Raw genomic sequence first — 15871 nt, forward strand, 5'->3', positions numbered from 1 at the left:
ATATAGGTCGTCCTCGCTATATTCGCTTCGATTGGTTATAGTACCAAACGGCAACAGTAGTTTTCAAGCAAAACCTTTTTTGTTATTATTTTAACACTAGTATACATTTTCTCTTAGTGGCTAGTAGTAACACCTTAGCAGAAGGTTTTAAAACACTCAATGAGTTCTTAAACTTGACCGAGACTTTGGATCTCTTGGTTCCCTGAAGTAGTATTGAAGGTTGCCTCCACAAAATTGGAGAGTTTATCGTGTTTTCCGACTGGTAGAATACACTGTTTTAGGACGGCCGAAAAACTCGCAAGTTTCAAGCAACATTGGCTGAAAACTGGTGAGTTTTTCCCTCGTTAGACATCTCCAAGCATGAAACCGATTAATAATCCAGAACAGATAATAAGTAAACACATTTACTATTACAGTCTGTTAATTCTCAATTAAATGTAAAGCTGTTGAATAACTGCAAAACCCACTCGATCGCCACATACTTCCGATGTAAATTGTCTTTCAGGCACCGTTTCTTTTATATTGCACATATTCGGTGCACGCATCCTTAATAATGAAGCATTAGATCGGCCATTATTCCATGCAAAAGTGCTTTTCTGTTATATTTACTGCAAGTTCGCATAATTTAGCGAGATTTTCCCTCAGATTCCCGCGAAGAAGACAAAGCGGCCGTATATAGCGAGGCCCAAGCGAGTAAATTATAAGTTGGGTGCTGAGTTATTATATGGTTTCAGTCAGTGCAGACTCGTTCGCATTTTCTTAGTAGACATTAAGGTTTTTTCCAAAAATTCAATTATAATCATAGCTTTGGAGCTTTGGAAACTCAGTCGATTTAAAACACTCGAATTTACATTAGTTTTATGGAGGAAACGAGAGGATCTTTAGACGACTGTCACGAACTAGAAATTAGCTAACAACTACCTTCAAAGACGTGTAACAATATCGGCAGAATTTTTATCACTGGGAAATTACTAGGTAGAAGTAATGGTGGAGTTGCTTGTTCAGAACAAATGTTCTGAGATAATAAGAAGACCGGAAATCATTCTCCTGAAGTCATTGATTGGCTGTGTCCTTAAATCAGAAAAATGTGTTGGAGTAGCACAAGCACATCTACTCAACGCACAAGTGCATAATCATGCATCTTTATATTAAAACAACTGCACTTACATTTTCAATTAATAGAAGATGACGGTGATTCCCATGAAGGTATCAATTACTTCTAGTCATGAACAAATCCCATTCAAAGTGCCGCATAATTTCGATATTCTGTGTCAAGTTCTCCACGACAAATCGGAATGTTGCTTAAATAACTGTCATTAACTTAATGAAAGCCATACAATTAATACAAAAAACGGCCGGATTGTTTCCTTAATTGGTGACAATAGAGCTAATTGGATAATGCAAATTAGATTGATTGATAATGTCAGGGTTGAATGGAGCAACTTGGAGCCATTCTTATGAGAAAAACTGCAGGCGTTCTGTTGCTACAGACGAGTTCTTTGCACAACCAAAATGTTAAATACTCCATTAAAAACAGTCAGTTAATGCCCCAACGGAAAATTCCGCGAACAATGCATTAAATCTCTTCAGTTGGTTGAAAGCAATTATTGGCAGCCAATCAAAATCGACGAACGCCGCTAAAACACACTTTTTACTCATGCCCAGCGCTGCCCATATGGGGATGTGTCGTCCAAATCGTTCAACAAGCCTGAAAAGCATATTGATTCTTCAAATTCTTCGCATAGGTATCCAAGGCCCTTATTTCAAAGAGTCATACTCTTCTTATTCATCCATTAGGAAGCACTAATGTGCAATTTTTTTCTCTGTTATTACCTTCTGAGCTCATAAAAAGCTGAATGACTTTGGACAAAGCTGTTTTTAATTAGATTTCCATCTGCGACCGTGATACCATCAACTAACGGATTTTTTACCATTGTGACGGTGTTTGGTATGCCATTATTCGTGAACTGTTGGAAACTTAAGATGTACATTCAAACTGAGGATTTGGAGGCTCCGGGGTGACACTTGACGATTCTGAGCACTCGCCTCAGACAGCAAGTGTGAGAAGAACAAAAAGCAGTCAGCAATTCCGCGAAACGTTAATTAAGTAAATACCTACCAACGTGTGTTTTTTACGGTTTGCTGACGATCAACAAAAGACAAGATGTCAACAACCAGTAGGAAACGGATCGGAAAAAAGTACAAGTCGTACTTAAAAATAATTATAGCAGTACGCCTTGACAATGACTCTGAATCCATTATGCAACTTCTTACGCCGGGTTCTCACACACCTACCTTCAGGTTTTTAACGCCATGTCTTGCAACAGACAGAGCCGGCACCAGATATGGTTTTATTCAGAAATGCCCCAAGCAGCAAATTACGCTCATTTTAGATGGTGTTGATTCGCAGGTAAAACGTTCACTTTTCGGACTTTTGGCCAAACGCTTCATCTTGTTGGAGATAGTTAATTAGGCCGTAAATTTTGGAAATAAAAGTTTCAATTAATTTTTCGATTCGAAACGTGGCACTGTCCGAGAGGGATCTTAGGAAAATACATAATACATGGAAGATTTATTAATTGTCGGTCGAATGCTTCATTACCAAGTTCGGCCCTGTTTCATCCAGCAATTATACAGTGGCGCTTTCACTAATATGTAATCACTTATACAACGGTTGTGACCGTGACATTGAACTTGTCTGACTCACATGCGAGGATATTGTTGAATGCCAATTTTTTCGCAATAGAATTTATATTTAAATAAAAACGAACTCGATTTAATTTTCACTCGAAATATACTCTAATTCCAGACATTTTAATGATTATTTGTTTGATTGTTTTAGGACGCGCCATGAAGGCGTGGACTCAGCTACTAGAGCCCGGGCCGGCGATAGCTACACTTTGCATCTCATTTTTACTTGCCACTCAATGCCATGCCGGTAAGTACCGAACAATGTATTTATTAACACATTATCAACAGCACCAAGGCATAAAATTAAGGACAGATAGATAGAAGAAAAGGTAGAAATCAAGCATGTGTAAAAAAGAACGGATTTCTAATTGGACTAAAATCGACTCAAATGCTTAAATCATTGGTATAATTTGCAACTTGGGCAGGGTGGACAGCCTGTACATTAGCAAAAAGTGAATTGAAAATCAAATTCAACGGTTTTGTGATAAGAAATTGATATTTATCTCAATATCATCATCTGTTGCACTGTAATGCACTGTAATACAGACTATATTTATGATCAGTAAATGCAATTGCAAAAATGTTAAAGGTCCGAAGAGAGATCTTACTTGCATCGTGGTATAATGGAAGCTTCCAACATTTGTTTTTAGTAAACTTTGTTAACTTGACTCATAAAAAAAATCAGTGTTCCAAGGACTTTAAACTGTTAATTGTTGATGAAATAAATGCATTTTAAAGACTCATCTCTTATATAGGTCAGAACCCACAACTTTTTTGATTGGTTTGTACGAGAGAACGCGAAGTGAAAACTTTTTTTTAACTTTCTCAATTTTGAAATTGTTTTATGGTAAAGAGGGTTCAAACCTGTTCCAGAGCCTCAAGCCGTAAAACACAATTTAACGTTTATGCTATTAGCTTATACAAACACTGCCATTCCATGTTCTGTGGTAAAGGCTTTTTACGTAGAGTATGTTTTCTTTCAATAGTATTTCACACTTTTCTAGCCCTGCTGTGTATAAAATGCAGGAAAATGTAGATTTACAGGGAAACATGTAAATCCAACAGGTATGAGCATTAAAACAATTTGCAAAGCAGTGTTTATGCAGGGTGCGCCAACTAAAACGAAATAGAACTATTTTTCGGCTGATAAAAAAAAGTTATGTGAAAATGTTGCGGTGTAATACCATCCATAAAGTGAAAGTTTAAGGTCAAATTAAAGCATTTTTGCGAGATTTTATAGTGCTAGAAAACTTTCCTACTTTGAAGCAGCCGCTAATGATTAAATAAATTATTTGTTTTTAGGGCTCAAAATCTATAATGCACAAAATTACTTAAATCAAGTGTTCAAAATCTAATCCTTTGGTTTCTCTGTGTCATACCCTGTGAATTTATCGAGTGTCTATCGCTGATCTAATGAATTTGATACTTGAAAATGGTTTATTCGACTTCAAAGAGATTTTAAATTATTGCATTATTTTTTCATTGGAAAATGTGCGTACTCAGTAGCTAATGGTTCAATTCTTAACGCGAAAAAAGACTCGTAGACATTTGCATAGCAATTTTCGTTCAGTTTGCGAGACTGACTAGGACTTTACTCATTGCATATTGCACTGTGCTTAAGCCGTCAACAATTTCTAAATGAAAATTGGTCCAATTGAATGAGCTGCATGGTCTTCATATTTAACTCTATTAAGATTTGTTCGAAACTGTGCCTCGCTCCTTCAGAAACTTTGGAAGTTTTGCGAAAACACATTGTTAATGAAAGCCGAAAAATAACTCTCAAAACACGATTGAAAACAGTTAACGGAAAGCATTTTAAACACTTGTTTTGAGTACCTTTGTGCCTTCATAATAATAGATTTGGTCATCAGCGGTTGTTTCAAAGCAGCAGATTTTTGTAATATCATAAAAACCTCAAAAGAACCTTCAATTTGATGTCTCTCCTGTCCAAGGGGACCCAGGCAATGACAGCAAGTATCTAACTTGTTGACTAACCACCAGTTGAGTTGATCAACCGAGAAAACTTGCTCTGTTTCGATTTTGTTGGCACACCCTGTACAAAATATATCGGATACCGCTGCCGGCACCCTGTATAAAACACTAGTTTCAGCTCAAAAATTGAGCCCAAAATGCGTTTTCATCTAAGACAGATCAACTCAATAAGTGTGTTCAATTTTAATGTAAAATACCGGTTGCACAAAATGTCAAATTCCAATCAAATGGGGGGCTATAAGAATTAGGACTTCAAAAATGATCAAATTGTCTTACCAATTCTGCGCATCATGAAGCCCAATAGGTCGAACCGCAGAAGATCCAATACCAACAATATTTCCATATGCAATCGCAGTTTTTCGCTCTTAAATACGATTTAGAAAAAAAACACTCCCGAATCCGTCAAAAATGGCCGGACAAAGTAGGAAAGGGTGACGCGCAATTGGACATGTCATTTGCATGGCCAATCCAGATTTAAATATTTTAGACAAATTAAGCTATAAACAGTTTTCATTTTTTTTAATTGACTGACAGGTGTCCGACAAGACGCACGTATTGTTGAGAGAGACACGGAATGTGTGGACGTATTGACAATATACAATGTTTTTTTGTATTAATAATGTGATTGAATTGTTTCGATGCTCACAGGGATGAGTTAAAATGTTACAGTCGGGTCAGTTGGGCGACTTTTTTTTCTCCCTGTTTTAATAAACTTATTTTTATTTTTCTAAAAGCGCTATTAGCACACATTTTACATTAGAAAAATTAGGAAAAAATGAGCAGAAATTTTAGATACCAACGGAGCCTGGGAAAATGACGTTTTCTTCATAAAATATACCCATTCTTTTAATTTTTCACTGCCAAAAGCTGAATCGCACAGGAAAGTTGTCGGACAGTTTTTTCTTGCCAATCAACAAAGACAAACACAAAATTGGATTTTCTTTTCAAAAGCATCTAGTTAAGTGTTTGACAACGCTAAAATATATTTTTTTTTGCAAACAATGTCTACTCAAATTTCCTATAAACAACTAAAATTGATTAGTCTCTAGCGGTTTGATAACAATAATTTTTATTCTTTATACTAACAGTTAATATATTCCTTTAACAACGTGTTTTTCGAATACTGTTCTGAAACAAACTCTCTTTCTTCATTTTTTTGCTTCGGAATCGAACTATTCTAACACAACCGCACTCTTGGACTCACAAAACCGATAACAGATACGAGTTCACTTAAATTCACTAAAAAAAGCAGAAACAACAAGTTTTTGTCCTCTACATCCTGTTTTTCAAAACTCGACGTTTCTTAAAAAACCTATTTTTCTGAGAATCTTCAGCTTCTAAATTTCTAAAGACTATTCACTTTAAAGCGAGCGTAGTTTTTGGGTTAGTCAAAATTTCGTGGACACGAAAGAAAAACAAGACTTTTATCTTCAAAATTCATGTTTCGTATTCTAGATATTGTAAAAGATCAGGGAGCTACAGCCAAATGAATCGGGTAAAGCTCCAAGCCTCAGAAACTGAGCCCTAAAACATGATTTACCAAAAACAAAATAGACTACTAATTGGGATATTTTTAACCAAATTATAGAAAAAACTTGGAGTTGCAGATATATATTCCATTTTTCACTTTCTCCCGTTTTTTACGCACCTCAAAAATGCTTTAAAATAACACAGCTGCAGGCAAATAACTGTAGAAAACTTCAGAATCGCACACCCAAAACAAGAGCTTCTTGCTTATTTAAGAAACAGAGGAAAGAGAAGGGTTTTGCATTCCAAATGGCATTTTTGAGAATGCGGGAAGTTATTGAGATAGTGGAAGTATGGCCAAATTCACCAACAAGTTCTCACAATCCAGAACTATAAACGTTATTTAGCCGAAAACGTGCTGAGTGCTTTAGCAAATTCTGAATTAGGAAAAACGGAAGAAGATATTTTTCCAAACTAAAATTTCCAGGTGCGCTGACGAAGCTTTTCTTCTGTGAAGGCTAAGAGCGTAAATCCCTAAACAGCAATGTAGTATTTCTAATTTCGATTTTGGGCAGAGATCAACAACTTTTTTCCTTATATCCGTCATATTGTATTTTTGCATTTTGAAAGAAACGTAATTTATCCAAGTTTACTAGCTAGTCTCAAAACTGCCACTCTGTATATATGCTGGTCACTGTCGCAGCTTGAAATTGAAAAAGAGCAAGTATATTACTCAGTTCCCATTAGCGAAAAGATGAAGATGAAAGAATCCATGATAGCAAAATTCCAATATAAGTGAAATGTTCAAGAAATAATCAATGAATATGGTACACCTACCACCTATGGCTAGAAAGATTTGCAACTGATCATAAGCAAACCGGTAAATATCGAAACAATATTCCTCTCAGACACATAATGCGAATGGAATGCCCGCAAGCAGGCTACTGACGAACAATGCATTATAAAATCGCTGGGCGAATTATTCCAAAGAATCAGCGTGGTTCTCGTGAATTGTCAAATGAATGAATCCATCTATCAATGGAAGACTTATCTACAGGCGATTCTCGAAACAATTTGTTATTGACATTCATCCATTCGCTCGTAACGCTTGATCGCCGATTCATTCGCTGATGTCAATGTTGAGACGATGTTTTCTCAGCGACAAATTTCATTTACCAGATTACGTACCATGAAGACGTCAGCAGGAATGATTTGGGTCAAGATGAATCAATCCCAAAGAAAAAATGGACCTGAAGACGAAACTGGTCCAATTTGCGCTAGATTCTCTAAGAGCGCAACAAGCTCTCTGAGTTAAGTCCATTTGCTCATTTCGGACACCCTGTATACCTGTACCTACATCAGGTACCAAGAGATATAGAAAAAACTTGTCAGGAGTTGTATGCTAAATTAGAGCAGATAAGAGAAGTTATTCAAATAGGCGATGTCCCATTTTTGAAGGCGTCGTGTGTTCTTTTTGGGTAAAACATAAAATTTGAAAAAGTTTGCTCGCTTAAGAGATACCGGGAAAAAGGACCGTATATTTGCATACATACAGCAAAATGTATTAGTTTTTAAGTTTGACTCAAAAAGAGGTTGTGTCACCTATATTAGTTACTCTAAATTTGTCAAAAATAGAAAGAATGAGGTTCATGAAGAAGCAAATAGCCAGCAAACGGATCGTTGAAAAAAAGAGTTAAAATATTCTTGCCAAGCATTGCGCTCAAACTTCCTGCTTTATTTGCTGCCAATGTGGTTCAGAAAGAATCTAGTTTTCATAAAAATTCAACTTTGAGTTGCGGCCATTGTGTCAAGGACAACGTACTTAACAAATAAAAATATAATTCATTTGGATAACTTCCGACAGTTCCAATAAATTTTCTATTATATTTGAGGCTTCCTCATGATGTCTGATCCATTCAGGGAGAACTAACTTTGATTTCGTTAAGGCTACCGATACAGTTTTGCGCCTAATAAATCCGACCGAGCAATTGAACAGTTAGGATCAGTTGCACCGATCTAGAAACGGGCAGCTGTAAAAATCGGGCGCTATGTAGGCCTGCAGCAGGCCAGCTCCTTTTCCACGACGGTGCCATCATAAATTTTCGAAAACAATCCCGCTTTCCGCGTTCACATCAAGTCAGATTAAGAAGAATTACGATATGTATACGCGGATCGTGATTATGTACCGGCATTTACAGTTATCTGCTTTACCTGCCGATAACATGTTATACCATTTCACGACCAGGCCAGACTACGAAGGCCCATCGCTGAAATAGCACCGATGCAGCACCCCGCAGGAATTCTTAGACGAGGCGCGACTATCTAACATGAAATGTTTTCAAAACTACAAGGTTTCACTTCAAAAATCCGATATGACGGATCTAAGAAAAAAAGATGTTGAGGGCTACCCAAAATCGAAATTAGAAATATAACATTTCCGCTTATGGATTTACTTTCTCAGCATTCGAAGACGAGTTCCAACATAGTCCGTTATTGCACCTGGAAAGTTTAGTTTGAAGATCAAAAACCCTTCTTTTCTTCCGTTTTTTGGTAGGTAAATTTTAAATTGCTCAAGCACTGAGCTGGTTTTCGGCTAAAGAACACTTAAAGTTCTGAACGATTTGCGGGTGAATTCGGCCATACACCCACTATACCAACAACTTCCTTCATTCTGAAAAATGCCATTTGGAAAACAAAACCCTTTTTCTTCTGTTTCTTAAATATTATAAATCACTAAAGAATTACGTCCGCTTTGAAGTTGCAATTATTTTCAATTTTAATTTCCCAATATTCTCAGATATATTGCCTTGCATTCAAACAGATTTGGAACATGTGAAGAATGTGATTTGAAGCAGAAAGCCTGTACGTTCTTCGGTTTTTCCGTTTCTTTTTTCGGAGATGATGTTTCCAGGGTGCATTTGGTTGTAGCTCTCTAATTTTGGGCATAGAAAACATGTATTGTGAAGATAATGGTCTTGTCGTTCTTACAATTGTTGAAACATAAGCTTGGTGTCCGATTCTGAAGTTGTCCGCAATTGTTCGCCTGCAGCTCTGTTATTTTAAGCATTTCTGATGCGCGCAAAAAGCAAAGAAAGAGAAAAATGAAATCTTGCTTTCACTTATGCAATTTGGGTATTCGAAATCTCCTAAGAAGTAAAGCCGTTACGGGATAAATCCTGTTTTAGGGCTCAGTTCCTGAGGATCTGAGATTCTCCCGATTCATTTGGCTGTAGCTCCCCAACTTTTCACATTATCTAGCATTCGACACATGGATTGTGAAGGTGAAAGCCTTCTTTTTCCTCCATTTTTCGAAAATTTTGATTCACTGAAAACTACGCTCGCTTTGAAGTAATACTAGTTGGAGATTTAGAAGCTGAAGATCTTCAGATATATAGCGGGACGTCTGAAAAATGTCGTTTGAAGAGAAAAGCTTTGTATTTCTTCGGTTTCCGTAAAATTGGATTTGCTTGGAAAAAATGGAAAAGTTTGTCAGATAATTTTTTTTTCAGTTTCGTTACTTAAAAAATGTCATGCTTTGAAAATAGCATATACATAACATAACATACATAACAAAAACCATGTTGTGCCCTAAGTGTGCTTTGGGGCTCACATTTTGAGGCAACTCGGATTTATTAGAGATAAGGATTTTTATAAATCGCTTTCAATTGTCTTTTCTAATACACCTAGAATTTATGTTTAAACTTTTTTTCTAAATTTTTTAAAAAGCCTGTTTGGAATGGTTCGTTTCCTAAGCAAACAACCGAAGAATCAAAAAATGTTATGAGCTTGTTTCAGAACAATGTTCGAAAAATTGTTGAAGAAATATAAGCTGTTACATATTTGGGTGCAAAAAATCCTCCGATCTTCCGTGAAACTTTTTCTAACTAGTTCAGCGAAAGACGTCGTCTAATGAAAGATTTTGAAAATCCCAAACACTCATTCTCAACAAGTGTTTTAAAATAAGTTTTCATGATCGAATCAGGAAATGGATGGTTTCTAATGGCGAGGCTTTAGAGTATCGATGGGTGGCTGCTGTAAACCGTTGAGTTCTGCTCGCCTAAAAGGCCGCAAGCTGTTTTAGCAGGATCAATTGCGAATTTCCGATATCTCAGGATTAGATCTCGTGACTTACTTACTCACTCCCATGACCGGCGATTGTTTCTGGATTTCTATGTTTATACTAGAGTATCGTGGCCAGGGGCTTTGTCTATTTATTAGCTCTGATCTTTCTTATTGGGTTTATTATTAATTTTCGCTCTAAGCCGTTTATTCGGCTCACGATTCTCGTCTCGATCGCTTTTAATACGAGCATTTAATTAGTAGAAAGCTTTGGAGCTTTTTGCTTATGGAAGATCGGTGTCATTGTTTGCGGAATGGGATTTAGGGCAGATGCAATCAACCAAACGCTATAAATATACCTCTGCTATCCGATCCAAGAGCAAAATGCCTCCCCACTTTCACTTATCTACACCTAATGGGTATTAATACTCGTACTTAAAGCCCATAAAATTTTATTACCATCGCTGTTAAATAAGATATATAAGGTATTTCTGTGTGTTATGTAAATATTAAAACCAAACGCAGAGAATAGCCGACCCACGACTGATTTAAAATTCAAATGCTCTTAACGGCATCTTGAAAAATTTTACGTTTTTTTGGTAAATGTTGTATATTGTTATGGGTAAACGCTCGCCTCAATTACACAATCGGATATATAGTTGAAGATACTGGACTCAACCAGTTCGATATAACCGTGATGCTCATCGCCCCCTAGTAATGTTTAAATAAAAATCTCTAATGAATTCCGCAATAAAAACTGAACCAAACAAGACAATAGACACGATGAATTGTTTTCTGGAAATCATACTTGTTCGTATTTAAATGGAGATTTAATGCAACGCAATTATTGTGACACCGAGAAGCATGTTTTTGGACAATTTAATGGATTTGGCCTGGTTTGACTAACCCAAACAAGTCATGTTCTAGTCTTATTTCGGCTGTTGTGGGCTTTTAATGGGTCGATTAAGGTTATTTCGAGAAACAAGAAGTGCAAGGTTAGCACCCATGCAAGTAACACCATTAACATTATTAAAAATTGGAACTTGTCGAAAAATGGCAGTTAATCACAGATTCTGCTTGCGATAGTCTAAAGCTTCTTCCCGTTTAGGAGTGGAGATTTAGTAGGCTTATATTTTTCTAAAATTATTCTTCTTTATTATAGGCTTACGCCTGTTCGTCTACACACTCCTCATTTCTCAGTGGAAGTCCCCCAGCCTTTTTTCCACCTCTTGGGCGATCTGTTCCTCGGTTTTCTGGCTATTTTATGTAGACCTTCCGCGTTGGCTCTATCCACATTCCGTGCAGTTCCAGTAGCGACGGAGATCTTTTGTCCATGTGACTATATATTGGATCTCGCACTCCTGTCTGATGGCTTATTATTTTATTACCTTGTCTTCTATTCTATATTCCTCCTTATTTTGGTATCGTCTTCATTTCAGTTGGTCTTAATAGCTGCCCTGTTTCTGTAGATCTTCACCTTGGCTTCCTTGGGCTTGGTTTGAAATGAAAAGCGATTTAGTTTTCTCAACAGAAATCTGTGTTAAATTTCTTCCCAATCTTCCCGAATTGGTGCAGTAGTTTATGTAGGTCGTTTTCAGATTCCGCGATAGGTAGCAATTGTAGATTAAAATTGTAGTGAGTTTATAAAAAATATGTGCTTTCTGTGCACATTCTATAAAACAGTGAAGCCTCAAGTGGTAGGTAAATATGCAAGTTTTGGTGTCGCTATATTGTCTTCATTGCCCAGTTTTCAAAATAAAAAACTTCTGCGATTCAAAGCAGCCAAAGCTAAAATTACCATATAAAATAAATTGCGATAATACACTGCAAGAAGAAAACAACAAAAGCGGATTAATTAGAAGCTAATCGTACAGAGCAAGATACCACCAAGAGCCTAAAAGGGATGAAACTTAAAAGAAATAGGAATAGAATCGAGGGTATGTGGGGGGTTTGGTGGCACCCTATTGGTCAGTATCGAGTGCCGCCAATGGTATTAAGAAAACAGTCTGGGGCGCAGTTCTTGACCTCGCGGACTGTCTCCCACGCCGCGCTGATCTTGCAGGACCACACCGCAACTTCTTTTTTACTTTTTTTTTCAGCCATCTTTATTATACAGTCTGTCCGCACAATAGACGACCCGTACAATTTAATGTATAATTTTTATCTGCACAGATATGATCTGCAAAAAGAGCGCCCGCCAGTACCACCAGTATGGTACACGCAGCTCTGATTTACATAATACATAATACGTATGTAATGCGGTGCGCGTTATAAATAATGGGTTACATATGGAGGGACGGTGCTTTAGATGGTTCGTCTTTGATAATAGTTTGTGCGAAAGAGGAAATACAAGTGAATTTATCACTGGCTGGAGCGCAATTCATTTGGACGCTATGCCGAAGACTTAGTGGCTTGAGAAGCGACGCAAATAGGCAACGTAAAGTAAACTCAAGTGTCTTCGGATCTCTTAAGAAGGCAAGCTAAACAGCAATCATTTAAGAAAATATTAAGTTCGTCCTTGTTGCTGCCAACGTCCATTACACCCATATCTGGTGAGTGTGGAGGCCAGTTCCGTTAGACGTTTTACCTTCAATATATGTATACAAAGGGTTGAAAACGAATGAGTATTTTTTATTGCCAGTCCATGATTTTAATATGATTCAGTGCAAAAGTGGATTGGGTGATAATTCACAACTTTATTTGCAAAGTGGATTTCTCTACAAAAGTGTACCTACGTAAATTTGTAGTTGCAAAAATCGAGCATACAGATTGAAAGAAGATTGTGAAAATACGTTTTTATTAAATTACGTTTAAAATACTACATATTATTTAATTTTCTGGTTTTTAATAATAACGAGTTCGCCAGCGACCGACCAGCTTGTAAACATTAATGCTCAGATTTTTAACACCCTGTATGATAAAGTCCAATAAAGCTGTTTTTCAATAGCTGGAAGCATAGTACGGTGCTCTAGTCTCACGTTTTTCCTATTTATTTCAATAAAAATTAATATTTTTTAGGGTAAAGATGTCGCGTTAACATCCGGAGAGATGTATTTTCTTATCAAAATTTGCATACAAAAATACATTTTGCACAAATAAACTTAATGATTGAAAAATTCGGGAACAAAACGGTTTAAAAAAATTTAAACCAATTAATTTAAAAAAAATATTTTTGTTCTTGAAAAACCTCCCATTGACGTGGTACTTGTTTTCAGCTGAAATCATCCCAAAAGGCCGAATATCCTGGCAATATTGTAAGCCACTGAATATTTTTCATGAAAATCAACAATTTTCACCAGACAAAAGTGCCCGAATACTTGAGGAATTGACAAAACGAATACAAAAAGCTAAACGAAACACTGTTGCATTGATTTTTGAAAAATACAAAATTTTCAAGATAGACATGAAATAGTCGGCGGCACTTTACTTTTTCCGCAACTCTAGGAGTTTGAAATGAACAGAAAGTGGTGTGAGAACGTTTATAGCTTCAACCAAGTTGGAGAAATTAAAAAATATGTCTATGAAAATCGTCCTTCAAAGCAAAATTTTGCTCCTTCTCAAATTAATCTCAAGTAAATTCTAATTGCTTTTTCGGCTGTTTAGGAAATATTCAGCACAAAATAAGCTTCAGACCAATTTCCGGTTTTCCAAAAACAAAAAGTTTTTCTCTAAAAATCACTTTCCTTTTCCATTTTCCATGGCGAAACTTATCAACATTTTTTCAAACTTCTATTAAAGTAAGTCTTTTTCAACAAGAAATGCAACTGAAATTAGATGCGTATACTGTTCAATTTTCCAATTTTGCCTGATTATAGTTTGCCACAAAGCGCACAGTGGGACACTCTATGAGAAAGTTAAAAAATCCGTTGTTAAAATGTCTGCAAAAAATGTGAGGCTGTTTTGTTGCTAAAAGCCGGGAAATATTAGTTTAAAAAATCGCTGTTTTAGTACTGGAAGGTGTGGTTGACACTAAAAGCGCCCAATTTGCATGCAGATGTTTTAGCAGCAATAAATCCATTAAATATCTCCATAATGACTCTGGACGGGCACACTAAAAGTTTAATGCGCATAATGGGCGTCTGCGGTTGTGTGCCATTTATGGACAATCCATCGTTTAATGGAGGGGTGCCCCCCTTTATTGCACCAGTGCCCTTTTGGATCGGAATTTAATAGATGTTTGGCTTTTGGCATTTTCAAATGGTGCGGAATGAACTTGCTTGAATGGCAGGATCATCATCATCCTGGTGCGTTTCTAAATGCAACCGCCTCCTACTGCTCGACGCGCGATTTTACGGAGTATTATATGGCCAATAGCCGAAGCACACCCAGTAGATTTTGCATACTGACTTTTATTAATTTGCCATTAGCTGGTAACGGTATGTTGACTATGTCGGATCGGCTACGGTATGTGGAAGCCATCGATACGCTCAGGAGGGTTCGGACTTTGTGCAAATGCGCTTCCGAGAGCGTTCCCAACTCCACTGCAAATCGATAGACCAAATGTTTAATAGCCAAACTGCAGGAATTTGGCACAAATCTTAATTGGGCACTAACGGATTCGCCATAAACGCAACTGAAAGAATATGCCTCAATATCCTGAGAACTGATACACCATAAACAATAATCGTTAACCAGCTAACTGGGCAAGGATTTATATTTATTTATTGGTATTCCAGCCTATCGTCCACGGCTGTACCACAGTAATAAATTACGTTTCCTGATAAAGACCGAAGTTCCAGCCTCGAGTGCGATTCATCATGGTCGGTATGGGTCGCTTTTAAATACATATCTAATAGAGCTGATTTGCTTTTAATATTCTATAGTACTTGACACCCATCAACGTTGCTCATGCACGCTCCTTGCTGATAAATACATTGATTAATTCGCGCAGTAATTGATTTATTTGTTTTCTGCAAATTATATGTGCACTTTGCATTAAATTGCAACATTTTGTAAAATACTTTCAAATATTAACAAAGTAAAAAATAGGTATATCAAATGAGATCAAATCACGTTAACATATGACTTTTGAACATATATTCAGGTATGAAATCAAACAAGACACGGACACTGCATTGCATATTTTACCTATGAATTTTATATTCTCAATATTAAATTTTCTTTGATACTTTTTGCATTGTGTTTTGTTAGTTGTCCTGGGCAGAGTCCGGATTAAAAAGCACTAAAATTGTCGAAAAAAGCTCCAGCTAGAAAGCAAATTGATTTCTCGCAAAAGTAAAAATGTGAGGCAAAAAAAAGTTTTTCAAAAAATCTGGAAAGTGCTTTTGAAAAAAACGTTTCCTGGCATTTCCATCAATCTATTTAATAATAAAAAGGTAACGTCATATACAGATTGAGTCAGTAGTATAACCTGATTCAAACAGGACTTAAATAAAGTGTGTTATATATTGTTGTCACCGAAAAAAGCTAAGTGATACTTATCAAATGCCCCTTTTTGAAAATTGAAAAAATTCAGACACCAGACTCATTTGCAAACAGGCACAAATGCACAAGAAACAATAAATGCAAATAGAAACAAAATCAAATAACACCAAAGAGGCCGGTAATATTGGGCACCACCATGCATAGTTCCAAATTCACTTCAATTTACTTCAATACCCTCAGGTGACTTCTTACATAAGTATGGTAGAACACGCAATTA

The 15871-nt window shown here is 36.5% G+C and overlaps 1 protein-coding gene and 1 long non-coding RNA gene across 2 annotated transcripts in view; one reads left to right on the forward strand and one right to left on the reverse strand.

The window, feature by feature from the left end:
• The window catches only part of LOC125504433, a 44172-nt gene extending 39017 nt beyond the window's left edge, over positions 1 to 5155 (reverse strand). The window contains exon 1 of the long non-coding RNA XR_007281486.1: positions 4960 to 5155. This is a non-coding gene — a long non-coding RNA (uncharacterized LOC125504433). The remainder of the gene's footprint in view (positions 1 to 4959) is intronic.
• The window catches only part of LOC109539520 (titin), a 52015-nt gene that overhangs the window by 17491 nt on the left and 18653 nt on the right, over positions 1 to 15871 (forward strand). The window contains exon 2 of the mRNA XM_019907301.2: positions 2843 to 2938. Within this exon, the coding sequence (XP_019762860.2) occupies positions 2851 to 2938 (88 nt within the window). The 5' untranslated portion in view covers positions 2843 to 2850. The remainder of the gene's footprint in view (positions 1 to 2842; positions 2939 to 15871) is intronic.

This window comes from Dendroctonus ponderosae, unplaced genomic scaffold (assembly GCF_020466585.1).
Source record: "Dendroctonus ponderosae isolate FM_Combo_2020 unplaced genomic scaffold, Dpon_F_20191213v2 Dpon_F_20191213_5, whole genome shotgun sequence".
NCBI classification, from domain to species: Eukaryota; Metazoa; Arthropoda; class Insecta; order Coleoptera; family Curculionidae; genus Dendroctonus; species Dendroctonus ponderosae.